The 25,655-nt window shown below is 48.1% G+C and overlaps 1 protein-coding gene across 5 annotated transcripts in view; it reads right to left on the reverse strand.

Moving 5' to 3' along the window:
* Positions 1-25,655, reverse strand: part of robo2 (roundabout, axon guidance receptor, homolog 2 (Drosophila)) — a 1,628,477-nt gene that overhangs the window by 1,062,572 nt on the left and 540,250 nt on the right. The window contains exon 1 of one of the 5 annotated variants that reach the window (XM_072513074.1): positions 21,318-21,456. The exons of 3 other annotated variants lie outside the window; for them this stretch is intronic. In XM_072513074.1, the coding sequence (XP_072369175.1) occupies positions 21,318-21,441 (124 nt within the window). In that variant the 5' untranslated portion in view covers positions 21,442-21,456. Of the gene's footprint in view, positions 1-6,219; positions 6,358-21,317; positions 21,457-25,655 lie in introns of those variants that run through there. One more of the 5 variants, XM_072513073.1, reaches the window with a different exon arrangement.

Raw genomic sequence — 25,655 nt, forward strand, 5'->3', positions numbered from 1 at the left:
GAGACATAGCGAGGAGTTGGATAACGTTGTGAGTCACTGAATGCATCACAAACAGCAGACACACTGAAACAGAAGTAGGCAGTGCAGGCAAAGCGAAATGGGAACAGCAACTCCATCAACCTCACTGCCTTCCAACGGAACATGGTCCCCAGCTCATTCCCATTGCAAAGTTCCATCTCACTGCATTCCCTCAACAAACACAACCTCCGTTGATCAATTATATCTTCAGCTCTGCTCCCATTGGTTAGTGAGTGAGCTTTGGCCTTTCCCAGCTCGCAACAAGGAAAAGAGAGAAAATGTTACCTGGGCTCTGACTCAGACTGAAAGGAGAAGGTGAGCGACTGACTGTGGTACTGACTGTGGTGCTGGTTGTGGACGGTAACCAAAGTATCTTCTGTGCCAGATCCTTCACGCACGGCAGATCCATCTCATAGATCTTATTGTAGTGATTGTAATCGAAAAGAGGGAAGACACATTTTTTTTCTGCCCAAGAAAACCGTCTGCTACGAAGGAATTCCCGAAGTCCTGGAAGTCAACAGTACATATTACTAAGACGAGGCGCTTGGTCCACCATACGTTTAATTAAAGGGGAATGTGACCAACTCTCGGATGTTATTTGTTTACATTTTTAAGAGGTAAATTCTCTGAGGGGCTTTGAGGGCATCATGCTTAGATGGCTTCTGAAAACAAAGGACATGGTGAAGATTAATGGGCAGCACGGTAGCACAAGTGGATAGCACTGTGGCTTCACAGCGCCAGGCTCCCAGGTTCGATTCCCCGCTGGGTCACTGTCTGTGCGGAGTCTGCACGTTCTCCCCGTGTGTGCGTGGGTTTCCTCCGGGTGCTCCGGTTTCCTCCCACAGTCCAAAGACGTGCAGCTTAGGTGGATTGGTCATGCTAAATTGGCCCTTAGTGACCAAAAAGGTTAGGAGGGGTTATTGGGTTACGGGGATAGGGTGGAAGTGAGGGCTTAAGTGGGTCGGTGCAGACTCAATGGGCCGAATGGCCTCCTTCTGCACTGTATGTTCTATGTTAATGGCAATAGATTCTGATTGGGAGACTGTGACTAATTGGGATCTACAGGCATCACTTATATGAGATGTCAACTGTCCCCTAAATAACCAACAATATGGAGGAGAGCATCAAATATTTTATCGGAAAGTGTTTGATTGGATGAGTCCCGGAACAGTTAAGTGGTTCGGTCCTCAAAATTCGTGAGAGATGTTAAAGTGAATCAAGTTTGCAATGGAAACAATTTGGTGGAGAGAAAGGGAAATACTCCTGTTTGAAGACCATTGACAATCACGAGCAATCACTGTGTTGTTTTCATGATTTATTGATAATAAATTTATTGATAATAAATTTAATACAGGCTGTTACTGTGAATTATTTGGTCAGGTGGCCACAGTGGAACTGATGGGAAGAGGACTGGGCTAATTCAGTAGTGCGGTTACTGTAAAGGATATTAATGTGGACCTGTGTTGAATAATGCACGGTGGAAAGGGTATATGCACATTGACCAATCACGGGCAATCCAATCTGTATGAAGTTGCTGTCAATGAGGTGAATTGGCAACTGGGATGGTTCTGAAAGGATTTGAATTATAATTAACTACAGCGATCTATGCAAGGTGACAATAGGTCGGGAGGCCATTTTGGAAGAGCGTGTGCACATTTAACCGCTCTGTCCACTAAAGGACAGTGATAGAACGGGAAAGAGTTCAGAGTGACAACAGGAAAGGATACTGGACCTGAGAGCTACAAGGTACGAAAAGCTGAGAACTCATCTTTTTTCACAGGAAGGGGGGGCGTTGATGAGAAAATACGCCCCGTAATTGGGTGGGATCTAGTGGCCATTTAGATTTTCACCCCATTTCTCCATTCTCCCACCTGCACTGGAGTTTGGTTCCACAGGTGCCACCAGCTCTCTGACACATCCTCTTGCGAATCCTCGCCAATGTGACAAACTTTCAAACCTTAGTGACGGCTATTGAAGCACGATGAGCAGCACACAGTCATGACTGACGCTGTCTTCGCTCAATGCTGGCACATACATGCTTTCAACAATGGGAGCCAAATACCATTAATTGCTAATACTGAATATTAAGTCTTTATAACCCTGGGAGATTTCTGGTGTCTGAAATCAAGGACAAAGAGGTTAATTATAGCACCTGAAGGTCTGCTTTTTATCGGCAAGATTTGCTACCACGAACAGACACGAGATGGCCAACACTCGCAATTGTTGACTATCGAGTCTCTGTTCGATATCTGGTGATGCGATACATTTGTGTGTTTCAGCTCTCACTCACTGCATCAGTGGTATATGGGACCACTGGATTTCTGCACCATCCATCTTACAAGAAAAGTCTCGATTGAAAACATAGGTAAAGAAGTCACTACTTACAAACTATTTTACAGGTCGGAACAGGACTTTTGGCCCATCAGTTCCATTCAGTGCTTGCACTCCACACAGGAACCCGCCAAACTTCCTTCCGCAAAGAGTCCTTGCTTCATTTTCCTATGTCATTGATGTTAAATCAAGTTGCCCCCCCCCATGTTTCCTGAGAAGGATAAGTCTCAGTCCTGGGTTTCATTCTAGTAACATTCCTTGCACATTCCGCATTACTGATGCGCAAGATACCAGAGCGATGTTGGAAGAAACAGAGAGAAGGGCCGGGATTCTCCCCTACTCGGCGGGGCGGGGATCCCTGCGGGATGGAGTGACAGGAACCACTCCGGTGTTGGGCCGCACCTTTAGGGGCCAAGCACTCACCGTGAGCGGCTAGGCCCGCGCCGGAGTGCCACGCCAGCTGGGGCCTAAAGGACTTCACCGGGCGCCGGACGTCCGCACATGCGCGGGAGCGTCAGCGGCCGCTGCTATCATCCCCGCGCATGCGCGGGGGGGGGGTCTCTTATGTGTCGGCCATCGCGGAGGCTGTCGCCGAGGCGGAGGAAAAAGAGTGCCCCCACGGCACACGCCCGCCCGCGGATCGATGGGCCCCGATCGCGGGCCAGGCCACCGTGGGGGCAACCCCCCCCCCCCGGGGCCAGATCACCCCTCAGGACCCCCCCAGGATCCCGGAGCCCGCCCATGCCGCCAGTCCCGCCGATAAGGTAGGTGGTTTGATTCACATCGGCGGGACTGGCCTGACAGCAGCGGGACTTCGGCCCATCGCGGGCCGGAGAATCGCCGGGGGGGGGGGATGGCCGACCGGCGCGGCGTGATTCCCACCCCCGGCGAATTTTCGGTGCCGGAGGATTTGGCAGCCGGCGGGGGCGGGATTCACGCCGCCCCCTGCGATTCTCCGACCCGGCGGGGGGGGTCGGAGAATCCCGCCCAAGGTTCTCCCCAGTGTCTCGGCAGTATCTATCCCGCAACCAGCATCGATTAAAAACACAAATTATCGGGTCATGACCATCACATGTCTGCTTGTGGGAGCTTGTTTTGTGCAACTTGTTCACCTTAATTGTCAAAAGATATTAAGCGTTTCAAAGAATTGAATCCTCACAATGTTAAGAGCAATTAACCTCACAAGCTTAGAAAAAAAATAGCTGAATTCTAGAGTCGAGGTGAGAGTGACTGCCCTTGGTGTCAAAGCAGCATTTGACCAATCAGGCATCAAGGAGCTGAGCAAAACTGGAGTCAATTTTAATCAGGGGGAAAACGCTCAACTGATTTTGTTATCATACCCGGCACAAAGGAAGATGTGGTTGTTGGAAGTCAATCATCTCAGGCCCAGGACATCACTGCAGGAGTTTCTCAGGGCACTGTCCTCGGCCCAACCATCTCCAGCTGCTTCATCAATGACCTTCCCTCCATCACAAGGTCAGAAGTGGGGCAATTTGTGATGATTGCACAATGTTCAGCACTATTTATGAATCTTCAGATAATGAAGTAGTCCATGCCCACATGCAGCAAGGCCTGGACAACGTTCAGGCTTGGGCTGATAAGTGGCAAGTAACCTTTGCACCAACAAGTGATAGGTAATGACTATCTCCAACAGGAGAGAATGCAACCATCTCCCCTTGACATTCAATGGCATTACTATCGCTGAATCCCCACTGTCAACATCCTAGCGGTTACCACTGACCTGAAACTTAACTGAATCAGCCACATGAATAGTGTAGCTGGGAGAGGAAGGCAATGCCGAGGAAATCTTCAGAGAAGACTCACCTTTGACTCCCTAAAACCTGTCCACCATCTACACGACATGAGCCAGGAATGTGATGGAATAATCTCCACTTGCCTGGATGAGTGCAGCAACAACAACATTCAAGAAGCTCGACACCATCCAGGACAAAACAACGCACTTAATTGACACCCCATCAACTCGCACTCCCTCCATCATTGACACACAGTGGCAGCAATATATACTATCGACAAGATGTACCGCGGCAACCCACGAAGCCTCCTTCGACAACACCTTCCAAATGCAAACCTCTCCCACCTAAAAGGACAAGGGCAGCAGACACCTGGGAATACCACCACCTGGAAGTTCTCTCCAAGTCACTCACCATCCTGACTTGGAAATACATTGGCCGTTCCTTCACTGTCGCTGGGGCAACATCCTGGAACTCCCTCCCTAACAGCACTTTGGATGCGTTTGCACCACATGGAAGGCAGCTTAGCATCACCTTCTCAACGGTAATCAGGAATGGGCAATAAATGCTGACTCAGCCAGCAACACTCGACTTGTTCACTGGGCTGGGCTGGTCTTTGATTTTCTAATCAATACTCCCAATTATAATTGATTTTGAAGGGGAGTACCGATTAATTGAGTTAATTCAACTACCGGATCTATTACATAGAAAATAACAAAAGTGATGTGTGGTCAGATTGCACAGGTGCTCAGAGTCCTCAGACGCCTCATTCAGTGATCCCAGTGTGCCCGCCGAGTAGGTGGGTGTCCGTCATCACTTCCTGCCACAGTCAAAACCAGTTCTGCCCTCAAACAATCTTCACATGTCAATATTTTCCCCACAGTGGGGCTGGCATCCAGATAAAGAGGGGAAGTAGGAAGCTTGGTAACTATTCTTGCCACCCAGGCCAAATTAATCACTTCATGATGCCCAACTTGAGATTCAGCCAATCTGATGAAAGGAGGAATTTACTTTGAATAAGTTTTGCATATGTACTCTTCACATACTTGTTCAAATGTGAATTATATCTTTCTACAGTTGTAAAACACTCAATTTATTGCCAGCACACACTTCCCGTTCCACCTCCAACACATTAGAAATCCTGATCCAACAATCATTAACCTTCAGTAAAGTCTCTGCTGGAGGTGCTGAGTAGCAGCCGTTGACTCTCTTCCAAGACTTTTCCTGAATATTTACAGCCTCTTCCTCATTCTGCACATTCACCCATGTCCTATTATCTAATTTTCTGCGTCCTATAACACCTATGATTTCTTTAACAAGGCCACTTTGTCCTGTCCAGGTTCGGTGCAGAGCTCCAAAGGAGCTGTACACTATTGTTGATCAATGAAAACATCACAACTACCAGAGAACCCAAGAAGCAACAGTCAGCCTAAAGAAAGCAAAGAGGATCAACTACATGCCATTAACAGAACACTGCCACAGATGACCGAACCCATCTCCATAAGACCAGAAGAAATAGGAGCAGTATTAGGCCACTCAGCCCATCGATTCTGCTCCGCCATTCAATCATGGCTGATATTTTCTCATCCCCATTCTCCTGTCTTCTCCCCATAACACAGGCACAGGTGGGCCCCGATCGCGGGCCATGCCACCGTGGGAGCACCCCCCCCCCAAGACCCCGGAGCCCGCCCGCAACGCCAGTCCGGCTGTGGTAGGTGGTTTGATTCACATCGTTGGGACTGGCATGACAGCAGCGGGACTTCGGCCCATCGCGGGCCGGAGAGTCGCCGGGGCGGTGCCCCGCCGACTGGCGCGGCGCGATTCCCGCCCCCGTCGACTTTTCGGTGCCGGAGAATTTGGCGGCCGGCGGGGGCGGGATTCACGCCGCCCCCCCAGGTGATTTTCCGACCCGGCGGGGGGGTCGGAGAATCCCGCCCCAGATCTTTTCCATCTCACCGCATTCGCACAATCAACACAATCTCCATTTGATAGATTATACCTTTAGCTCTGCTCCCAATGGGCAGAGATTGAGGTTTGAGCAGTTAATCACTTGTCTTTGTTCCCATGTAGCAGCTGACAGCTCAAAACAAGGAAAAACGAGAGAGAGAGAAAATGTTACCTGTGCTCTGACTCAAACTGAAGGGAGGAGGTGTGTGACTGACTGTGGTACTGACTGTGGTGCTGGTTGTGAAGTGTAACCAAGGAATCTTCTTAGCGAGACCCTCCACGCATGGGAGATCCATCTCCAAGATTTTATTGTAGCGATTGTAATGGAAAAGTGGGATGACACAATGCTTTTCTGGCCAAGATAATCGTCTGTTACGAAGCAATTCCCGAAGTCCTGGAAATTAACAGTACATATTACTAAGACAAGGCCCCTGGACCTCAGCATTGTTTAGCTAATGGTGTGATGTGGCTCATATGAACTACATTTTTGTTTTGGTCAATTCTTACGCGATAATTCCTACATGAAGGGTTTGAAGATGGACATGTGTGAAACTCTGTGCACAGTACTGGGTTAGCTCCAGAAAACCAAGGTCAGGGGTAATGGGGAGATAGTGACTCATTGGGTACCACAGCCGTTACCTCTGAGATACGCAGTGTCAGTGATGTAAAGGGGGGCAGCAAATGTTTTATCAGAAAGGCTTTATGTGCAAGAGATCTGGAATAGTTCAGTGGACAAGTACTGAAAATGCCTAAGGGTTGTCAAAGTGAATCAGTATCAGATTGGCTTTGTAAAAGAGAGCATGTGACTGGTATTGTCTGCTCATCATTGACAATTAAGAGCTTGAGCATGCTTCATGTTACATTGATAATAAATTATATATAGAGGCTTGAGCTTAAGATACCGTGTGCTAGATATGTTATAGAGTTAGGTGACCCCAGTGGGAATAAATGAAAAAGATCTGGAATCATTCAATAGTAATGAAAGAGATGTTCATGCGTAGTTTACCAGAGAGGCCAAATACAGAGAAGTGTAAATGCATTCACTTTACCTGCAAAAGGACAGAGATAGGCAGAGTCAACACGGGTAAAGATACTTGGTCTTAGGTCTTCAAATGTGAAGGTCAAATGCAAGAACTAAGCTAGTTTTCACAGGGAGACCGGAGTTGAAGAGGAAATGTGATACATGTAAATTATGTTGGGATGGGACATAGCGAACATTTACATTTTCATCTGATTATCCCATCTCTACCGCAGTTTGCCTCTGCAGATGTCACCAGCTCTCTGATACGCCCTCTTGAGAATCCTCGTCAATGCAACAAACTTTCAAATCTCAGTGAAGGCTATTGAACCATGACGGGCAGCACACAGCCAAGTCAGACGCTGTCTTCGCTCAATGTCGGCACAGACATGTTTTCAACAATGGGCACAAATACCATTAAATTTTAATACTGAATAACCTTTATAACCCTGGGAAATTGCTCTTCTCTGAAATCAAGTACAAAGAGGTTAATTATAGCACTTGTAACTTGAGATTTGCTACTAGGAATCAATATTTGACTCATTAGTCTCCACTGGATATCTGGCGCTGAGATATATCTGTGATCTATCAGCTCTTATTGTGCAAGTGGTCTATGTAACCACTGGGTTTCTGGGTCCTCCATATTAGCAATAAATGCCTCAACTGAAAGCAGAAAGTAGTCACAAAGTTACAAACCATTTACAGCACAGGACAGGCCATTTGGCCCATTAGCCCAGTATATGCATTCCATGTTGGTCGTGAGGCACATCAGCTCCATACTCCCAGAATGCCTTGATCCACTACAATTCGCATATTGCCGCAACCGGTCCACAGCAGGCACCATCTCCCTGGCCCTATATTCATCCCTGGAGCATCTCAACAACAAGGACTCCTACATCAGGCTCCTATTTATTGACTGCAGCTCCGCCTTCAACACCATAATCCCAGCCAAGCTCATATCAAAGCTCCAAAACCTGGGACTTGGGGCAGCACGGTAGCATAGTGGTTAGCGCTGTTGCTTCACAGCTCCAGGGTCCCAGGTTCGATTCCCCTCTGGGTCACTGTCTGTGCTGAGTCTGCACGTTTTCCCCCGTGTCTGCGTGGGTTTCCTCCGGGTGCTCCGGTTTCCTCCCACAGTCCAAAAAAAAAAACGGGCAGGTTAGGTGGATTGGCCATATTAAACTGCCCTTAGTGACCAAAAAAAGGTTAGGAGGGGTTATTGGGTTACGGGGATATGGTGGAAGTGAGGGCTTAAGTGGGTCGGTGCAGACTCGATGGGCCGAATGGCCTCCTTCTGCACTGTATGTTCTATCTATCTATCTATCATTGACTCCATCTACACCTCCCGCTGCCTGGGGAAAGCGGGCAGTATAATCAAAGGTCCCTCCTACCCGGCTTACTCACTCTTCCAACTTCTTCCATCGGGCAGGAGATACAGAAGTCTGAGAACACGCGCGAACAGACTCAAAAACAGCTTCTTCCCCACTGTCACCAGACTCCTAAACGACCCTCTTATGGATTGATGGACTTATGGACTGATATGATCTCGTCACACATCTTCACCCGTTGCCTGGGCGCGATTCTCTGAAATGGAGACAAAGTCCCGACGGTGGAGTGAAAACCGGAGTGTTTCGCTCCGGCGTCAGAGCCCGCTCCCAGCCCCCTATTCTCCCGCCCCCGGGGGGGCATCGTCGCATATTTTACGCGCGTTGGGCATGGCGCCACGTAAAAAGCAGCGCGTGTCAATGGCGCGGCCGACGTAGCGTAAATGACGTCACCCGCGCATGCGCGGTTGCCGTCCTCCCCAAGGCCACCCCGCAAGAAGATGGCGGATGGATCTTGCGGGGCGGCGGAGGAAAGGAGGTCCTCCTTTAGAGAGGCCGGCCTGCCGATCGGTGGACACCGATCGCGGGCCAGACCCCATCGGCGGCCCCCCCCGTGCAGGACCCCCACTCTCCCCCCCCCGACAGCACCCCCCCCCCCCAGTGTTCCCGCGCAGTTCCCGCCAGCAGCAACCAGGTGTGGATGGCGCTGGCGGGAACCTGTCGTGTTGGGGCGGCCGCTCGGCCCATCTGGGCCGGAGAATCACCGCTCGCCTTTTGCAAACGGCGAGCGGTGATTCTCCGAGCGGCCAGGCGTGATTCTCGCGGCACTGGTTTTGGGGGGGGGGGGGGGGGAGAGAATCGCGTGCGGGTGTCGGGGCGGCGTGGCGGGACTCGCGCGGCGCCCCAGCGATTCCGCCACCCGGCGTGGGGCGGGAGAATTCCGCTCCCTGTGTCTATGTATTTATATCATGGTTAGCACTATTGCTTCACAGCGCCAGGGTCCCAGGTTCGATTCCCGACTTGGGTCACTGTCTGTGCAGAGTCTGCATGTTCTCCCCGTGTCTGCATGAGTTTCCTCCGGGCGCTCCGGTTTCCTCCCACAAGTCCCGAAAGATGTGCTGTTCGGTGAATTGGACATTCTGAATTCTCCTTCTGTGTACCCGAACAGGCGCCGGAGTGTGGCGACCAGGGACTTTCCACATTGCAGTGTTAATGTAAGCCTACTTGTGACAACATAAAGATTATTATGTATTTTCTTTCCATGTACGGAATGATCTGTTTGAGCTGCACGCAGAACAATACTTTTCACTGTACCTCGGTACACGTGACAATAAACCAATCCAATCCAATCCAGTCCACACAAACTCCCTCCAAACCTTCAAAGGCCCCATCAATATGTTCTTCCATTCCTTTCTCATTTTAAGAAATCGAGCCACAGTTTACGATATCTGCGTTATCCCCTCAAACATTCCACACGGTAACAGACTTCCACTTCCAATACTCGCTGGGTAAAGTGTCTTCTAATTTTCTTGCTCGGGTTGTTAGTGACGATGTTATAATCATGTCTACAGCACTAGACTCGTTGGCGAACGGGAACTTACCCAAGCTGATGAGACCAAACACTTGCGTAATTTTGCAGACCTCTAAAAGGTTATTCCTGCAATCAACTTTAAAAAAAAAAGAGGAATTGGCCCCAGTTGGTTCAATATTTCATGAAACAGATAACCCCTTAATTCTGGTTTCATTCCAGCAACACCTATTGGCCCTTACGCAGCACCAATGTGCAAGATTCCAGAGAGGTGTTGGAAATAACACAGGAGAGTTCTTCTCCTCACTGCCTTGGCCACACTACATCATCAACAAGCATCAATTAAAAGACAAATTATCTGGTCATTATCACTTTGCTGTCTGTAGCAGCATGGTATGTGCAATTATTTGCTTCAATTCTCAAAAGTTATTCGAGCATTTGAAAGAAATGTGCGTTTTCAAGGAGAACTGGAGGCCTCAATGTCATTTGTGAAGGAGCGCAGCTTCGAATACAGAGTTCTAAGAAAAGCCAGCTATAAAGAAAATACAGCTATAAATAAGGAGTCATGAGATTAAAATAGCGATTCTCCCACGAAGTAGGGATTAAAAATTAAATGCAACATTCATCTGTTGGAAAAAGGTTCAAGAAGTTTATAAACATGCCTGGGTATAATTGAGAGCTCGAGGACAGCGACATCCTGTGGATCAGAATATGGTATATCCCCCATCACAAAGCGGTTCCTGAAACCAACCCCACCCCCCGCCCCCCGGACAGGAAATGTCCTTGACATTGCCCCAGCAATGCATTGATAAGTTGCAATGCATTGAGAAGTTGTGAGATATCACATAGAGGCGGCACATTAGCACAGTGGTAGGCACTATTGCTTCACAGCGCCAGGATCTCAGGTTCGATTCCTGGCTTGGGTCACTGTCTGTGCGGAGTCTGCATGTTCTCCCCGTGTCTGCGTGGGTTTCCTCCGGGTGCTCCGGTTTCCTCCCACAAGTCCCGAAAGGCGTGCTTGTTAGATGAATTGGACATTCTGAATTCTCCCTCTGTGTACCCGAACAGGCACCGGAGTGTGGCGACCAGGGGATTTTCACAGTAATTTCATTGCAGTGTTAATGTAAGCCTCCCTGTGACAATAATAATATTCTAACAATGGATAACCTGAAGGATGATCCTCAATGACTTGTCAACTGAATCCTGGAAACTGGCTGTCGTGATCAAACTGCACCTCTCAGTATCCTGTTTGCTTGAAAGATGTTAACGAAAATGCAGGATATTGACCGAAATAAAGGATATTATCCAGCCTGATTGACCAACATGCTTCCTGCTGATTCAGTTCTTTTATGGTATAGATAGGTAGAATCACACAGTAGGGTTTTAGATTCACTGGATGCACACCAGCATCTGCCAAGGTCAAAACATAGCTGCTATCGTGTAATGATGATAATTCTCCCCTTAATTGAGATGGAGGTACCTCACTAGACTCTGTGGCTGTCTACGCAGGGGTCTAAGTTATACTGTACTTTAGATGTCCCCCCTATGACAGCAACAAAAGACAGAATTTTACCGCCCCCGTCGTGGGGTAAGGTCAGAAAATGAGACAAGCCATTCAAAAGTCCTTTGGCATTGGCAGGACCAGAGGATCCCCCAATGGGAGGGCCCATAAAATTCCGCCATGATAGTGCTTGCTTTTCCTAGACCTATCAATGTTGCAATTAGCACAAAAAATTAACGGCATGTTTGGTTCTTTGATGAACATTTAGTATAATTGCGGAATTATATTGTCACACATTGCCTTCTGTATCCAAACTTAAGAACCCATCTCTGTACACCGGTCAGTGGAGGGGTACATTATTGAGGAGAGATGCCCAGACCCTTATAATATCTGGGTTGTCATAACCTGGCCAAAGTTTGTTAAGAAGGCTACCTGGACGACGGTAAAATTCTCTGGTGGGAAGGGTCAGATCAATTCTTCAGACCAATTTGATTAACTGTGTCATCTGACTTTCTTCACCTTTAGTGAGGATGATCTTCCGAGGAGCATGCCAGAAACGGAATTGTCCCAAAACGGGGCGAGTATTATAATCCTATTCACACTAAGTTAAAACCTTGCTTCAAGAATAGAGAGTGGATGGTGAATATAATTGGAAATCCTTTTTGTAAACGAGTTGTCAGTAAATAGTGACTAGTAGAGGTACACTTGGCTGGCCTCTGATTTCCCTACCAATACGCTAAAGTAGGGGCTGGTTTAGCACAGTGGGCTAAACAACTGGCTAGTAATGCAGAACAAGGCCTGCAGCGCAGGTTCAATTCCCGTACCGGCCTCCCCGAACAGGCGCCGGAATATGGTGACTAGGGGCTTTTCACAGTAACTTCATTGAAGCCTACTTGTGACAATAAGCGATTATTATTAATGATAATTGATGGTGAAGAGGAGTAGCAATTATATTGAGTTAATTCATCTATTGGACCAGTGAGAGAAATGAACAAAGTTGACTTGGGGTCGTCAGAAACCTCACAGCGTGGTCAGTTTCAGCGTGCCAGCCGAGAAGGTTAAGTGCCAATCATCTCTCGCAGATCATTGAAACAATCACAGTCAAAACCAGAAGAGCCCTGAAGCTACTTCAATACTTTTCACAACAGGACTGCTGGATAATGAGCGAAGTCAGTAGCTTAGGCAACTATTCTTCCCATGAAGGATACTGAGACCAAAGAAAGCCCACCATGATACCTCCTTCAGTTAGCATCCAGCCAACAGAATGCAGATGAGTGCGTATTCCTTTTGAATGAGTGTGCATATAAACTCTGCTTCTTTAAAACCCTTGTAAATGCTTGTTTTCCGCAGTTCTCACGCACTCAATCTTCCTCCAGAACACACTCCCATTATAAATCCATTATACACATTATAAATCCTAATGAAATAATTATTAACCATCGGTAAAGACAATTTGGTACAGCGACTGAGCGGCAGCCGTTGACCCTGTCCGTTGACTTTTCCGAAATATTTACAGCCTGTCGCACTTTCTGCAAATCCAACCATTTGTCTTTCTCCCAATTTTCTGCTCCCTATAACAGCACACATCCACCTTGTCCTGGTCAAGTTCAGTGCAGTACACACAAAGGGGACGTACACCAGTACTGGTCAACAACTCATCAACTCCCCCCCCCCCCCCCCACCTCCCCCCAACAGTTTTAAATGTTTCCTTGTATATCTCTTTGTTTATTCAACATTCTGTGTTTCAGATGAAAATCGGTTGCAAATATACCTTCTGCTATTTATTTTTGTAATCAAAGTTCATTAATAACCAAACGGCCCCCATCCCCACAGCGGACCCCCGTCTACACAGGAGTGGGACACGCTGGGCGGGATTCTCCGACCCCCCCCCGCCGGGTCGGAGAATCCCCGGGGGCCGGCATGAATCCCGCCCCAGCACCAGCTGCTGTATTCTACTGTGCCGGTTTTCAGGCGGGGACGGGGTGCACACCACGCCGGTCGCGGCCCCCCCGGCAATTCTCCGGCCCCGATGGGCCGACCGGCCGTCCGTTTCTGGCCAGTCCTGCCAGCGTGGATTAGACATGGTCCCACACGGCGGGACCTGGCAGGTAAGTTGACTGGTGCGGTCCTCGGGCGGGCGTGGGGGCATCCGACCCCGGGGGGGGGGGGGGGGTCCCCACGGTGGCCTGGCCCATGATCGTGGCCCACCAGTCTGTGGGCGGGCCTGTGCCATGGGGGCACTCCTTCCTTCCGCGCCAGCCCCTGTAGGGCTCCGCCATGGCCGGCGCGGAGAAGACATCCCCCTGCGCATGTGCCAGAATACGCTGGCGGTTCCGTGCATGCGCGGGATCACGCCGGCCCATTGGTGCATGTGCGGACTCGCGCAGTTCCTTCAGCGCCGGCTGGCGTGGCGCCAACCCCTCCGGTGTCCTCCTAGCCCCCGGAAGTGCGGAGAATTCCGCTACTTCCGGTCAGCCCGACGTCGGAGTGGTTCGCGCCGTTATTGACGCCGGCGTCGAGCCAACGCGCCGATTACAGAGAATCCTGCTTACTGTGTCCTGAAATAGCAACGTTATCGTTCCTTACTATTACTTCAACCGACAGACATTGACTCTCGTTTTTCTTTTTTCTCAGGTAAGACATTAATGGGCGGCATTCTCCGGTCTCCGACGCGGAAATCGCGTTCGCCGATCGGCCGGAGAATCCATGTTGGCATCGAAATCCGGTGCGGAGCCGCTTTTGCGATACTCCGCTCCCTCCAAAGCGCCATACTCCACGTCATCAGGACGGCCTCAGGATGTTACCTGGGGCCCCCGCCCCGATGCTCCGCCCCTCAAGGGCCATATTCCCGACGGCGACGGCCGCGCGTGGTATTTCCGCTTGGCGTGGCGGCTGCAGACTGAGTCCAGTGCCGCCACAGTCGGGGGCGGGGGGGTGGGCGTTGACAGGGGTGGGGGCACTGGTGGGGGGGGCGAGCCTGGCCAAAGGAGGGCACTATTTGGCAGGCCGGGTCAGCGCCCAGCCAGCGCCAGGTTGCAAGGCGTGGCCGCCGCAGCATGTATGCGCAGCCATGGACCCGGTAATTTTCCGGCCGTATCTTCAGCTAGAGTCGGGGGTTCTATGCTGCGTGCCTGCTAGCCCCCCCACCAGACGGAGGATCGGTGGCCGTTTTGCGCCGGTTTTTGGTTGTAAAACGCCATCGTTCCCACGCCGGCATCAGCATTTAGTCTCAAAATCAGAGAATCCAGCCCAATATATTTCTACAGAGAAATGGTTCTTAAATGTTCTATTTTATTATAGTGAATCCAGTTTGTAATAACAACAGGATTATTAGAGATATTGAAATCAGAGAACTTTTTATTTGTAGAAAAGTCTATTTGGTGCATAACATAACCAAGCAATGAAGTGAGATAGAGGCTTGACCATGTTGAATATGTTCTGGACAGTTGTTTATTTATGAATCACATCTACATGACGTAGAGAAGCCGGTATTACTCCACTCAATGAATCAAGTTACAACTTTATTATTTCCGATGACTAGGAGAGTTCTAACACATGTAAACGTATAATGCAATACTGGTATGCATGTTCAGTGCTTCGGCCATTATGGTTTAATCCTATGATCCATTGGGCATTGTCTTAAGGTTGAATAAGACACAATTATTTTGATATCGACAATAGTTAATAATCAAGAGATTACAAGAAGCTAGGTTTACCATTGGAGGTCGGGTTGTTTTGACTCGATAAACATGTAAAATCATAATGCTGCGATGAGTCTCTGTATCACTGTATCGGATCAGTTGCTAAATACGCTGACACTTACACCACTGATTGTTCTACTGAACATGAAATCAAGCATCATTCCCTTGTGCTACTTTCACCTGTACACAGTATCTCTCCTATTTTTCTTTTGTTTCAGACAAATATCTCGCAGCAACAACAAATATCGGATAAACTGAGACAGTAGCAGTCAGCCTAGAGCGAACACCAGCCGTGTGCCATCTTCACTGCTCCCAGGCTGAACATGCCTCCCAGCTTCTTCCCATTGTACATTTCCACCTCGCCATGTTCCCTCATTGAACACAATGTCCATTTTAGTAAGTTGTATTTTCGTCGCTGCTTCCATTGGTGCGGAATAAGTTTCAGGTTGTCAATCACTTGCTCTTGTTCCCATGTGGGAATTCCACAAACTCACTGGATTAATAATCCAGCGGCCCGCGCTAACCTTCTGGGGTTCAAGGATTCAAATCCCACCAAGGCAGCTGGTGGAATTTAAAATCAGTTCATATAAAATGTGGAATGAAAAGTTAGTCTCAGTAATGGTTACCATGAAAACTATCAGTGATTATCCGAGCAACCCATTTGGTTCAGTAACGGCCTGAAGGAAAGGAAATCTGCTGTCCTTACCCGGTCTGGCCTACATGTGACTCCAGACCCACAGCGATGCGGTTGACAATTAATTGCCCTCGGAGATGGGCCTCATCATTTCAAGAGCAGTCGGCAAGGGGCACAAATGCTGGCCCAGCCAGCGGCGCCCACATCCCATTAAGGAATGAAGAACGACAAGGAAAAAAAGATTTAAAAATGTTACCTGGGCTCTGACTCAGACTGAAAGGAGGAGGTGTGTGACTGACTGTGGTACTGACTGTGGAGCTGGTTGTGGACCGTAACCAAAGTATCTTCGGCGCGAGATCCCGCACGCACGGGAGATCCATCTCATAGATCTTAATGTAACGATTGTACTCAAAAAGAGGCAAGACGCAATGTTTCTCTTCCCAAGATAAGCGCCTGTTACGAAGTAATTCCTGAATTCCTGGAAGTCAACAACACACATTACTAAGATGAGACTTGTTACCCACTGCACTGTTTAGTTCTAATCCAAATGGTCCAAAGATGTGCAGGTTAGGTGGATTGACCATGCTAAAATTGCCCCTTAGTGTCCAGGGATAAATATAGAACATACAGTGAAGAAGGAGGCCATTCGGCCCATCGGGTCTGCACCGACCCACTTAAGCCCTCACTTCCACCCTATCCCCGAAACCCTATAACCCCTCCTAACCCTTTTGGTCATAAGGTCAATTTATCACGGCCAATCCACCTAACCTGCACGTCTTTGGACTGTGGGAGGAAACCAGAGCACCCGGGAGGAAACCCACGCAGACACGGGGAGAACGTGTAGACTCCGCACAGACAGTGACCCAAGCCGGGAATCGAACTCGGGTCCCTGGTGCTGTGAAGCAACTGTGCTAATCACTATGATACCGTGCTGCAGGTTAGGTGGATTGACCATGCTAAAATTGCCCCTTAGTGTCCAGAGATGTGCAGGTTAGGTGGGGTTATGGGATTATGAGGAAAGGGTGGGGGAATGGACCTGGCTATAGTGCTCTTTTACAGGGTCGGTACAGACCCGATGGGCTGAATGGCCCCCTTCTGCACTGTAGGAATTCTCCGGTTCTATGATGGGAGTCACTGGCCATCCCAAGGATATTTAAGAGATAATTGCAAATTTAAGAGATGAATTCTACATGAGGAGTTGAAGGGAAAACATTTGTGCAGCCAACGTCCCAGTAATTAGGTGGCTGTGTCAGTAAACAGGTGGGATCCACAAGCAACCTTTCTGAGACAGTAATGCTGTTATCAGAAATGCTGGAGTGCCATTGTAAGGTCTGCAACTGTTACTGATACCCTTTGTTTCTGGGTTTTACTCTTTGCTTTGGGCTACTGTTACCCAAACAATCAACCGCATGAGGGAGATGACCAAATGTTTCATCAGAAAGCCGATGTGGTCAAAGCATCAAAGTGAGGCTGACTGAAAGGGATCTGCCCGAGATTAGTGGACGGGCACTAAAAATGCCCGAGGGATGTCAAGGTGAATGAATCGGTTCAGAAGATAATAATACTAATAATAATAATTGCTTATTGTCACGAGTAGACTTCAATGAAGTTACTGTGAAAAGCCCCTGGACTCGAAACGATAACTCTCTTACACAGGTAAGGATAGAGGGCCTTAGGGATCCAAGTTTATGAAGATAAAAATTAAAAGCTAATTTAATTTCACAGGAAGAATGAAGTTGGAGAGAAAGTGCGATGCATGAAAATTGTATCGGGTGGGATACAGCGACCAGTTACGTTTTCACCTGAGTCTTCTATGGGGTGGCACAGTGATTAGCACTGTTCCTTCACAGCACCAGGGACCCGGGTTCAATTCCGGCCTCGGGTGACTGCCTGTGTGGAGTTTGCACGTTCTCCCCATGTCTGCGTGGGTTTCCTCCGGGTGCTCCAGTTTCCTCCCACAGTCCAGAGATGTGCAGTTTAGGTGGATTGGCCATGATAAATTGCCTCAGTGTACAAAGATTAGGTAAGATTAAGGGGATGGGGTGGGGGCGTGGTTCCAGGTGGGGTGCTCTTTCGGAGAATCGGTGCAGACTCAATGGGCCGAATGGCCTCCTTCTTCACTGTAGGGATTCTATGACCTCTACTGGGGTTTGGTTCCACAGATGCCACCAGCTCTCTGACACAGCCTCTTCAGAATCCTCGTCAATGTGACTAACTTTCAAATCTCAGGCTATTAATAATAATAATAGCTTATTGTCACAAGTAGGCTTCAATGAAGTTACTGCGAAAAGCCCCTAGTTGCCACATTCCGGTGCCTGTTCGGGGAGGCCGGTACGGGAATTGAACCCGCGCTGCTGGCCTTGTTCTGCATTACAAGCCAGCTGTTTAGCCGTCTGTACTAAACCAGCTATTGAACCATGATGGGCAGCACACAGCCAAGTCTGATGCTGTAACTCAATACATGTTTTCAACAATGGGTACTGAATACCATAATACCTAAATATTAGTCTCTGTAACCCTGGGAAATTTCTGCTCTCTGAAAATCAAGGTCAACGATTCTTAATTTTACAACTGGAACTGTGCTGTTCTTCAGTGAGATTTCCGGCCAGGAACCAGTGGTTTGACCAACTATTGTCTGCTGGATAACTGGTGTTGAGATATATCTGCCATGTGTCAGCTCTCATTGCGTAAGTGCTCTCTGGGTTTGTTGATTAGAGTCAAATAACATTCAAACCACACAAGTGCCGGGGAATGACATTTCCAACAGGATAGAATCTAAGCATTCACCCTTTGACGTTCAATGGTATTGAACTTCAACTATCACCATCCTGGAGGTTACTGTTACCCAGAAACTGAACTGGACCAAGCATACAAATACTGTGGCCACAACCGCAGGTCAATAGGTTGGGGGGGAATACTGTGGCGAGTAACTCACCTCCTGACTCCCCAAAGTCTGCCTATCATATACAAGGCACCATTTAAAAGGCACAAGGTCAGGAGTGTGATGGAATACTCTCCACTCGCCTGGATGAGTATGGCCCCAACAACACTCAAGAAGCTCGACACCATCCAGGGCAAAGCAGCCCATCCATCATCTTAATATTCATTGCCTCCACATGGACACGCAGTGTCAGCAGCAGTGTGTACCATCTGCAAGATGTACAGCAGCAACTCACCAACGTAACACTTTCCAAACCCTTGATCTATACCTTCTCGAAGGACAATGGCAGCGGATGGGAACATCACCATCTGCAACTTGCCCTCCCAGTCACGCACCATCCTTTTTTCAAATTAAAAAATAAATACATTTAGAGTACCCAATTCATTTTTTCCAATTAAGGGACAATTTAGCGTGGCCAATCCACCTAGCCTGCACATTTTGGGTTGTGGGGGCGAGACCCGCGCAAACACGGGGAGAATGTGCAAACTCCACACGGACAGTGACCCAGAGCCAGGATCGAACCTGGCACCTCGGCGGTGTGAGGCAGCAGGGCTAACCCACCGCGCCACCGTGCTGCCCTGTCACTCACAATCCTGACTTGGAACTAAATCATCATTCCATCACTGTCATTGCATCCAAATCCTGGAAATTCCTCTCTAACAGCACTGTGGGTGTACCTACGTTCGTGTTTTTAAAACATTTTTTCCTGGGACCAATTTTCCAGACCTTTGCTGACCTTCATTACCCATGCCTGCTGACGTTCGTGACATACCATTATTCTTTACCTTTAACGTGACAGGTGAGCCAGCTTGGTCCTCACGATCTCACTTTCTTTGTCTTTCCATGTTACATTTCAGCTGAGCACTTCAGCTGATGATTTAAGTTCTCGCTGCATCTTTTGAAAAAAAATCATGAGGTTTGTCCTCGCACTTGCCATTCTTAGTCTTCAAATGCCTTTGGAGTTTTGAGGATTTTAAACTTTCATTTGCCAGTACTTCCCAGCATATAGCACACATGGGCTTTGCATCCTGATACAGCTCATACCAGCACTGCTTTGTCCTGCCGTGGATTCTCTTGAGCAGCTCCCTCCAGCAGATTTAATTGTGGCCTCTTTGTGTTTCTGGTCTTCTCTTCCTTTACTACAAAATGATCCATCTTCAGTTCTTCAACACAACCCTGCTGCTTGCTTGCTGGCAGCTACAAACAGAGGAATCTCTCCTCCGTAATTTCGCGTCTAGAGCACGTGACATCAGTGGCCTGCTCTCTGCTGCTGCTTCTGGTGGGAAGACTTCATCGATTAAAACTAAAATTGGTCCTGGGTCTGTGCACTGCTGGATCCGGCTGAGGGGGCACGCATGCGCGGGATAGCTGACATTTTTAATGCCGCTCGCGGCCGGCATTTTTAAAAGAACGTCTTGGTCGTTGGGCACTTCTTCCCGCGATCGGGAATGCTGCGACCAATCACTCCACAGCTCTCCCGGCCCCTGCCCACGACCCACCCACGGGCCACATTTCACAAATGAATGTGAAAAATAACATTACGCAGCATCTTTCTCAACCTCAGGTTGCACCAAAGTACTTTGCAGCTGGCGAAGTACTTTTGAATTGTAATGTAGGAAAGATGAGTTAATGTGTGCAGCAAGCTCCCCTAAACAGCAATGTGACATGACCATCTGTTTTTAAGTGGTGGATAAAAATTGGCCACAACACGTGGATGACCTCTCCCACTCCTTGGATTTCCCATCCATCCATTTGTTTGTTCAAAATGAACATAAAGATCCCGTGGCAGCGTTCAGAGGAAGACAGAAAGTTTTGTCCTAGGCCAGCTGATATTGCTAAAATACCTTCTCTGTAATTATAATAATAATATTTAAGAGGCGGAGAATGGGATCAAAGGCTATGGGGAGAAAGCAGGATTAGGCTATTGAGTTGGATGATCAGGCATGATGGTGATGAATGGCGGAGCAGGCTCGAAGGGCCAAAAGGCCTCCTCCTGTCTTCTATGTATCTATATATATATGTAAATTATCTCACTGCTGGTTGTGGGGTCTTGCTGTGCACAAACAGGTAGCCGTGCTTTCCTCTTTTACCAACACAATTGCACTTTGAAATAACCTAAGTGGCCGTAACTCAACTCAGTCTATGAAAGGCGCTATATAAATGCAAGTCCTTTGTAAAGAAATGAGAGGAGATAGTTCCTCTGCAAACCATCACAGCAAGTAACAGATGGTAACACAGTTACAAACAGGCAGAGTTTGGCACAAGCGAATCACACAGGAGCTGTACACCATGCAATGAATGCAACACAAATACCAGAGAAATTGTGGCCACAGTATTCAGCTTAGAGAAAGCAAAGAGTGACTATCAACTGTGTGTTACCTTAGCTTTCCCCAGACAGAACCTGGCGTCCAGCTTTACCCTGTTGCAAGTTGCCATCTCATGATATTCCACCAGGGAACACAAGGTCCACTCACTAAATGATATCTCTGGCTCTACCCTCATTGGCCCAGAGAATGAGATTTGCATAGCGAATCATTTGTCTCGGTACCCTTCTTGGAACTCACCAGCTTATCTGCCGGGTACGACATGGACACACAAGAAGGTAAAAAGCAAAAATATTACCTGGACTCTGACTCAGACTGAAAGGAGGAGGTGAGCGACTGACTGTGGTACTGACTGTGGAGCTGGTTGTGGGTAGTAACTGAAGCATCTTCATCATGAGATCCTGCACGCACGGAAGATCCATCTCAAAGTCTCTATTGTAAGAGTTGTACTTTAAAACATTGTGGACACAAAATCTTTCTTGGCGAGAAATACGTCTATAGCGAAATAATTCCCAAAGTCCTAGAAGTCAACAGTACAGATTACTAAGACAGGGCTGATGGGTGCAGTTAAGATATTTAACTCAGTAATTGGATTTGGTTCACAGATAGATATCTACTTCAGATTTTCAGAAGTTGCTGAATAATTTCTAAAGCGAAGTTGGAGGCCAGAAGTTTACATGCTCAGGGTTTCCGTCCACCCCGATCTGATTGACATTTTGTGTGGGGGCAGGAGGGCCTAGGATGGGAAGCCTGCCCTTGCACCAATTAAAGCCCTTAGGTGGCCACTTATTGACCACCTAAGGGTTTATTTCACAATCCAGTCTCAATTTTTAGGCTGGTGGACAGATGGCTCGGTCACCGAAGGCAAAGGGTAGCAGTGGAAGGGTGTTTTTCTGAATGGAAGGTTGTGACTCGTGGTGTTCCACAGGGATCAGTGCTGGGGCCTCTGTTGTTTGTAGTATATATAAACGATTTGGAGGAAAACGTAGCTGGTCTGATTAGTAAGTTCGTGGATGACACCAAAGTTGTTGGAGTGGCAGATCGTGTTGAGGATTGTCAGAAGATACAGCAGGACATAGATAGGTTGGAGGCTTGGGCGGAGAAATGGCAAACTTAGTTTAATCCAGACAAATGTGAGGTAATGCATTTTGGTAGGTCTAAAATAGAGGGGACATACGAAGTAAATGGCAAAACTCTGAGGAATATCGAAAGTTCTGGGCATGCAGGGCCACAGATCTTTGAAGGTGGCAATACAAGTAGACAAGGTAGTCAAGAAAGGATACGGAATGCTTGCCTTCATTGGACAGGGCATCGAGTATAAAAACTGGCAAGTCACGCTGCAGTTGTATAGAACCTTGGTAAGGCTGCACTTGGAATATTGCGCACAATTCTGGTCGCCACACTACCAGAAGTTTGCGAAGGCTTTGGAGAGGGTGCAGAGGATATTTACCAGGATGTTGCCTGGTCTGGAGGGTGTTAGTTATGCGGAGAGGCTGAATAGACTCAGACTGTTTTCATTAGAACGACGGAGGTTGAGGGGTGACCTGATAAAGGTCTACAAGATTATGAGGGGCATGGATAGAGTGGATGGACAGGCACTCTTTCCCAGGGTGGTGGGGTCAGTCGCTAGGGGGTATTGGTTTAATAATAATAATCTTTTATTGTCACAAGTATGAAGTTACTGTGAAAAGCCTCTAGTTGCCTCATTCCAGCTCCTGTTTGGGTAAGCTGGTAGGGGAATTGAACCCATGCTGCTGGTCTTGTTCTGCATTACAAACCAGTTGTCTAGCCCACTGAGCTAAACCAGCCCACGGTTTAAGGGCTGTGGGGCAAAGTTTAGAGGAGATGTGTGAGGCAGGTTTTTTTACACAGAGGGTAGTGAGTGGCTGGAACGCGTTGCCAGGGGAGGTTGTGGAAGCATATACATTAACATTCAAGAGGCATCTCGACAAACACATGGATAGGATGGGTATAGAGGGATACGGCATAAGGAAGTGCTGAGGGTTTTGGCCAAGGGTGGTATCATGACCGGTACAGGCTTGGAGGGCCGAAGGGCCTGTTCCTGTGCTGCATTGTTCTTTGTTTATTCTTTGACAGTTCGAGGGTGCGAAGGTCACAAAAAACAAAGTTCGACCTCGGATGAGAAGTGGTGAAGGGGGAAGGGAGGTGGGCTCCATCAGAAAGCCCCTTCTGACGAGGGCAACCCTCCGCTTGAGGCCTGATGGTGTCTGGACCTCCCTCCCACCCCTAATCTACCCCCAAGATCCCAATCACCTCCCCCCTCATGACCCCCCCCTTCCACCCCACCTCCAGCCCAGACATTCCCTAACCTCCATGTCCTAGGACCCCTGCCATTTCCCTGTCCTCCGGGCCACAGGATGTAGTTCCAGACAGCTCCCTGCAGTGCATCATCTGGCCACTGCAGCGCTGTGCCTGGAGAGACCGGAGAGATGACAGCCAATCAGGTTGGCTGCCAGCTCTCCAAGGTGGGACAGTGAGGCCTTATGCAAATCATCGCTCGTCAGTAGGTAAAATGGTATTGTATGGGAGCACCTGCCATCCTAAACATTCAGGCCATAGAGATGATTGACTCGTGGAAAGAAGGATGACTGAATCTGAAGCTTTCCAATCTGGCTTGTGTCATAATATGCACCCATGCACATCATGAGGTAAAAGCAGGCAGTGACAGACACCCAGGTGAGCCAGTTGACATACAGGGCAGAACACAACCAATCACCAGACAGAACACTAGAGGGGGGCTTCCAACTATAAAACACACGAGGCATCAGCACTCCGCCTCTTTCCACTGGTGACAACTGTAGTGACAGTCAGGGTGTATATATCAGTCAGCACCTTCTACACGTGGATCAGAGCTAGCCTGGTCTAGATAGTTAGAGTTAGTTTACTTAGAGTAGTAGAGAGTCAACCCACAGCCAGCTGTGTGCATTGTTACAGTAGTTCAATAAATCGTATTGAACCAACGCCTACGTTTGGTGTATGCTTTATCGTTTATCTGCATCGTGTTGCAGTCCGTGTTACCCCAGGGTGAATAACACGGCAGCTTGGCCTTCAGAAAAGATGAAGTGGGGGGTCAGAGTCAATCGCTCAGTTTGGGTCTGGGATCAGTGAACTGTCACAGGGGTCTACTCTCCCCCAATTCCTGACACACTCATAATGGGATCTAAAGGCAGTGAGTGATGATGTACATTATCGGAAGGTTTATTTGGTCAGATCAGTGCGAGGTCGAGTGAATGGTTCGGACAGGTGACTGAATTGGCATTAATGTGGGCCCTTAGCAGAGGGCACGCAATTGAACCATGGCGGGTTTGTTCACACAGGAAGTTAAAGGAAAGAGTTGGCATGTGGGTACTGACCTTTCACGGAAAAGTGCTCTCAACAATGAGAATTAGGAACTGTGTTGGGTTGCAAATAGACCAGTGTGCAGTAAAATATCTACTATTTCACTGTGGAATCCGTCCAAAATTCCACATGCCATTCTCCAAGGAAACAGTGTGCTGCTACAATAAAGATAAATGCACCATCTTGTCAGACTGTCAGACTAATCAACCCCTGAACACGCTCACTACTTCACATTACTCTCCAAGGGAATAGTGTAAAGTTATGAAAACATCATTGTTACAATCCGTATCTTATATTCTGAACCTTTCATTCTGAGTGAAGGTCATCAACCCGAAAGGATCAGATTGATTCTCTCGCCACAGACATTGCTGAGGCTACCGAGTGTTTCCAGCAATTTTTGTTTTAATTCCGCATTCCTTCATGTGTTTATCTAACTTCACCTTAAATGTGTCTAAATTATTCATCTGAAACCACTCGCCTGTTTTCACCACTCCCTGTGATCATGAGTTCCACATTCTCACCACTCTCTGTGATCGTGAGTTCCACATTCTCACCACTCTCTGTGATCGTGATTTCCACATTCTCACCACTTCCTGTGATAGTGAATCCAACATTCTCACTAATCACTGACATAGTGAGTTCCACATTCTTACCACTCACTATGATAGTGAGTACCACATTCTTACCACTCACTATGATAGTGAGTACCACATTCTTACCACTCACTGTGATAGTGAGTACCACTCTCACCACTCACTGTGATAGTGAGTACCACATTCTCACCACTCACTGTGATAGTGAGTTCGATGGCAGCATGGTGGCACAGTGGTTAGCATTGCTGCCTACGGCGTTGAGGACCCATGTTCGAATCCCGGCCCTGGGTCACTGTCTGTGTGGAGTTTGCAAGTTCTCCCCGTGTTTGCATGGGTTTCACCCCCACAACCCAAAAGATGTGCAGGATAGGTGGATTGGCCACGCTAAATTACCCCTTAATTGGGTACTCTAAATTTATTAAAATAAAGTGATAGTGAAGTCCACATTCTCACCACTCCCCATGATAGTGATTTTCACATTCTCACCACTCCCCATGATAGTGAGTTCCACATTCTCACCACTCTTTGTGACAGTGAGTTCCACATTTTCATCACTCACTGCGAAAGTGATTTTCACTTTCTCACCACTCGCTATGATAGTGAGTTCCACATTCTCACCACACCCTGTGATAGTGAGTGCCACATTCTCACCAATCCCGATGATAGTGATTTTCACATTCTCA

Source organism: Scyliorhinus torazame, chromosome 8 (assembly GCF_047496885.1).
Source record: "Scyliorhinus torazame isolate Kashiwa2021f chromosome 8, sScyTor2.1, whole genome shotgun sequence".
Lineage (NCBI taxonomy): Eukaryota > Metazoa > Chordata > Chondrichthyes > Carcharhiniformes > Scyliorhinidae > Scyliorhinus > Scyliorhinus torazame.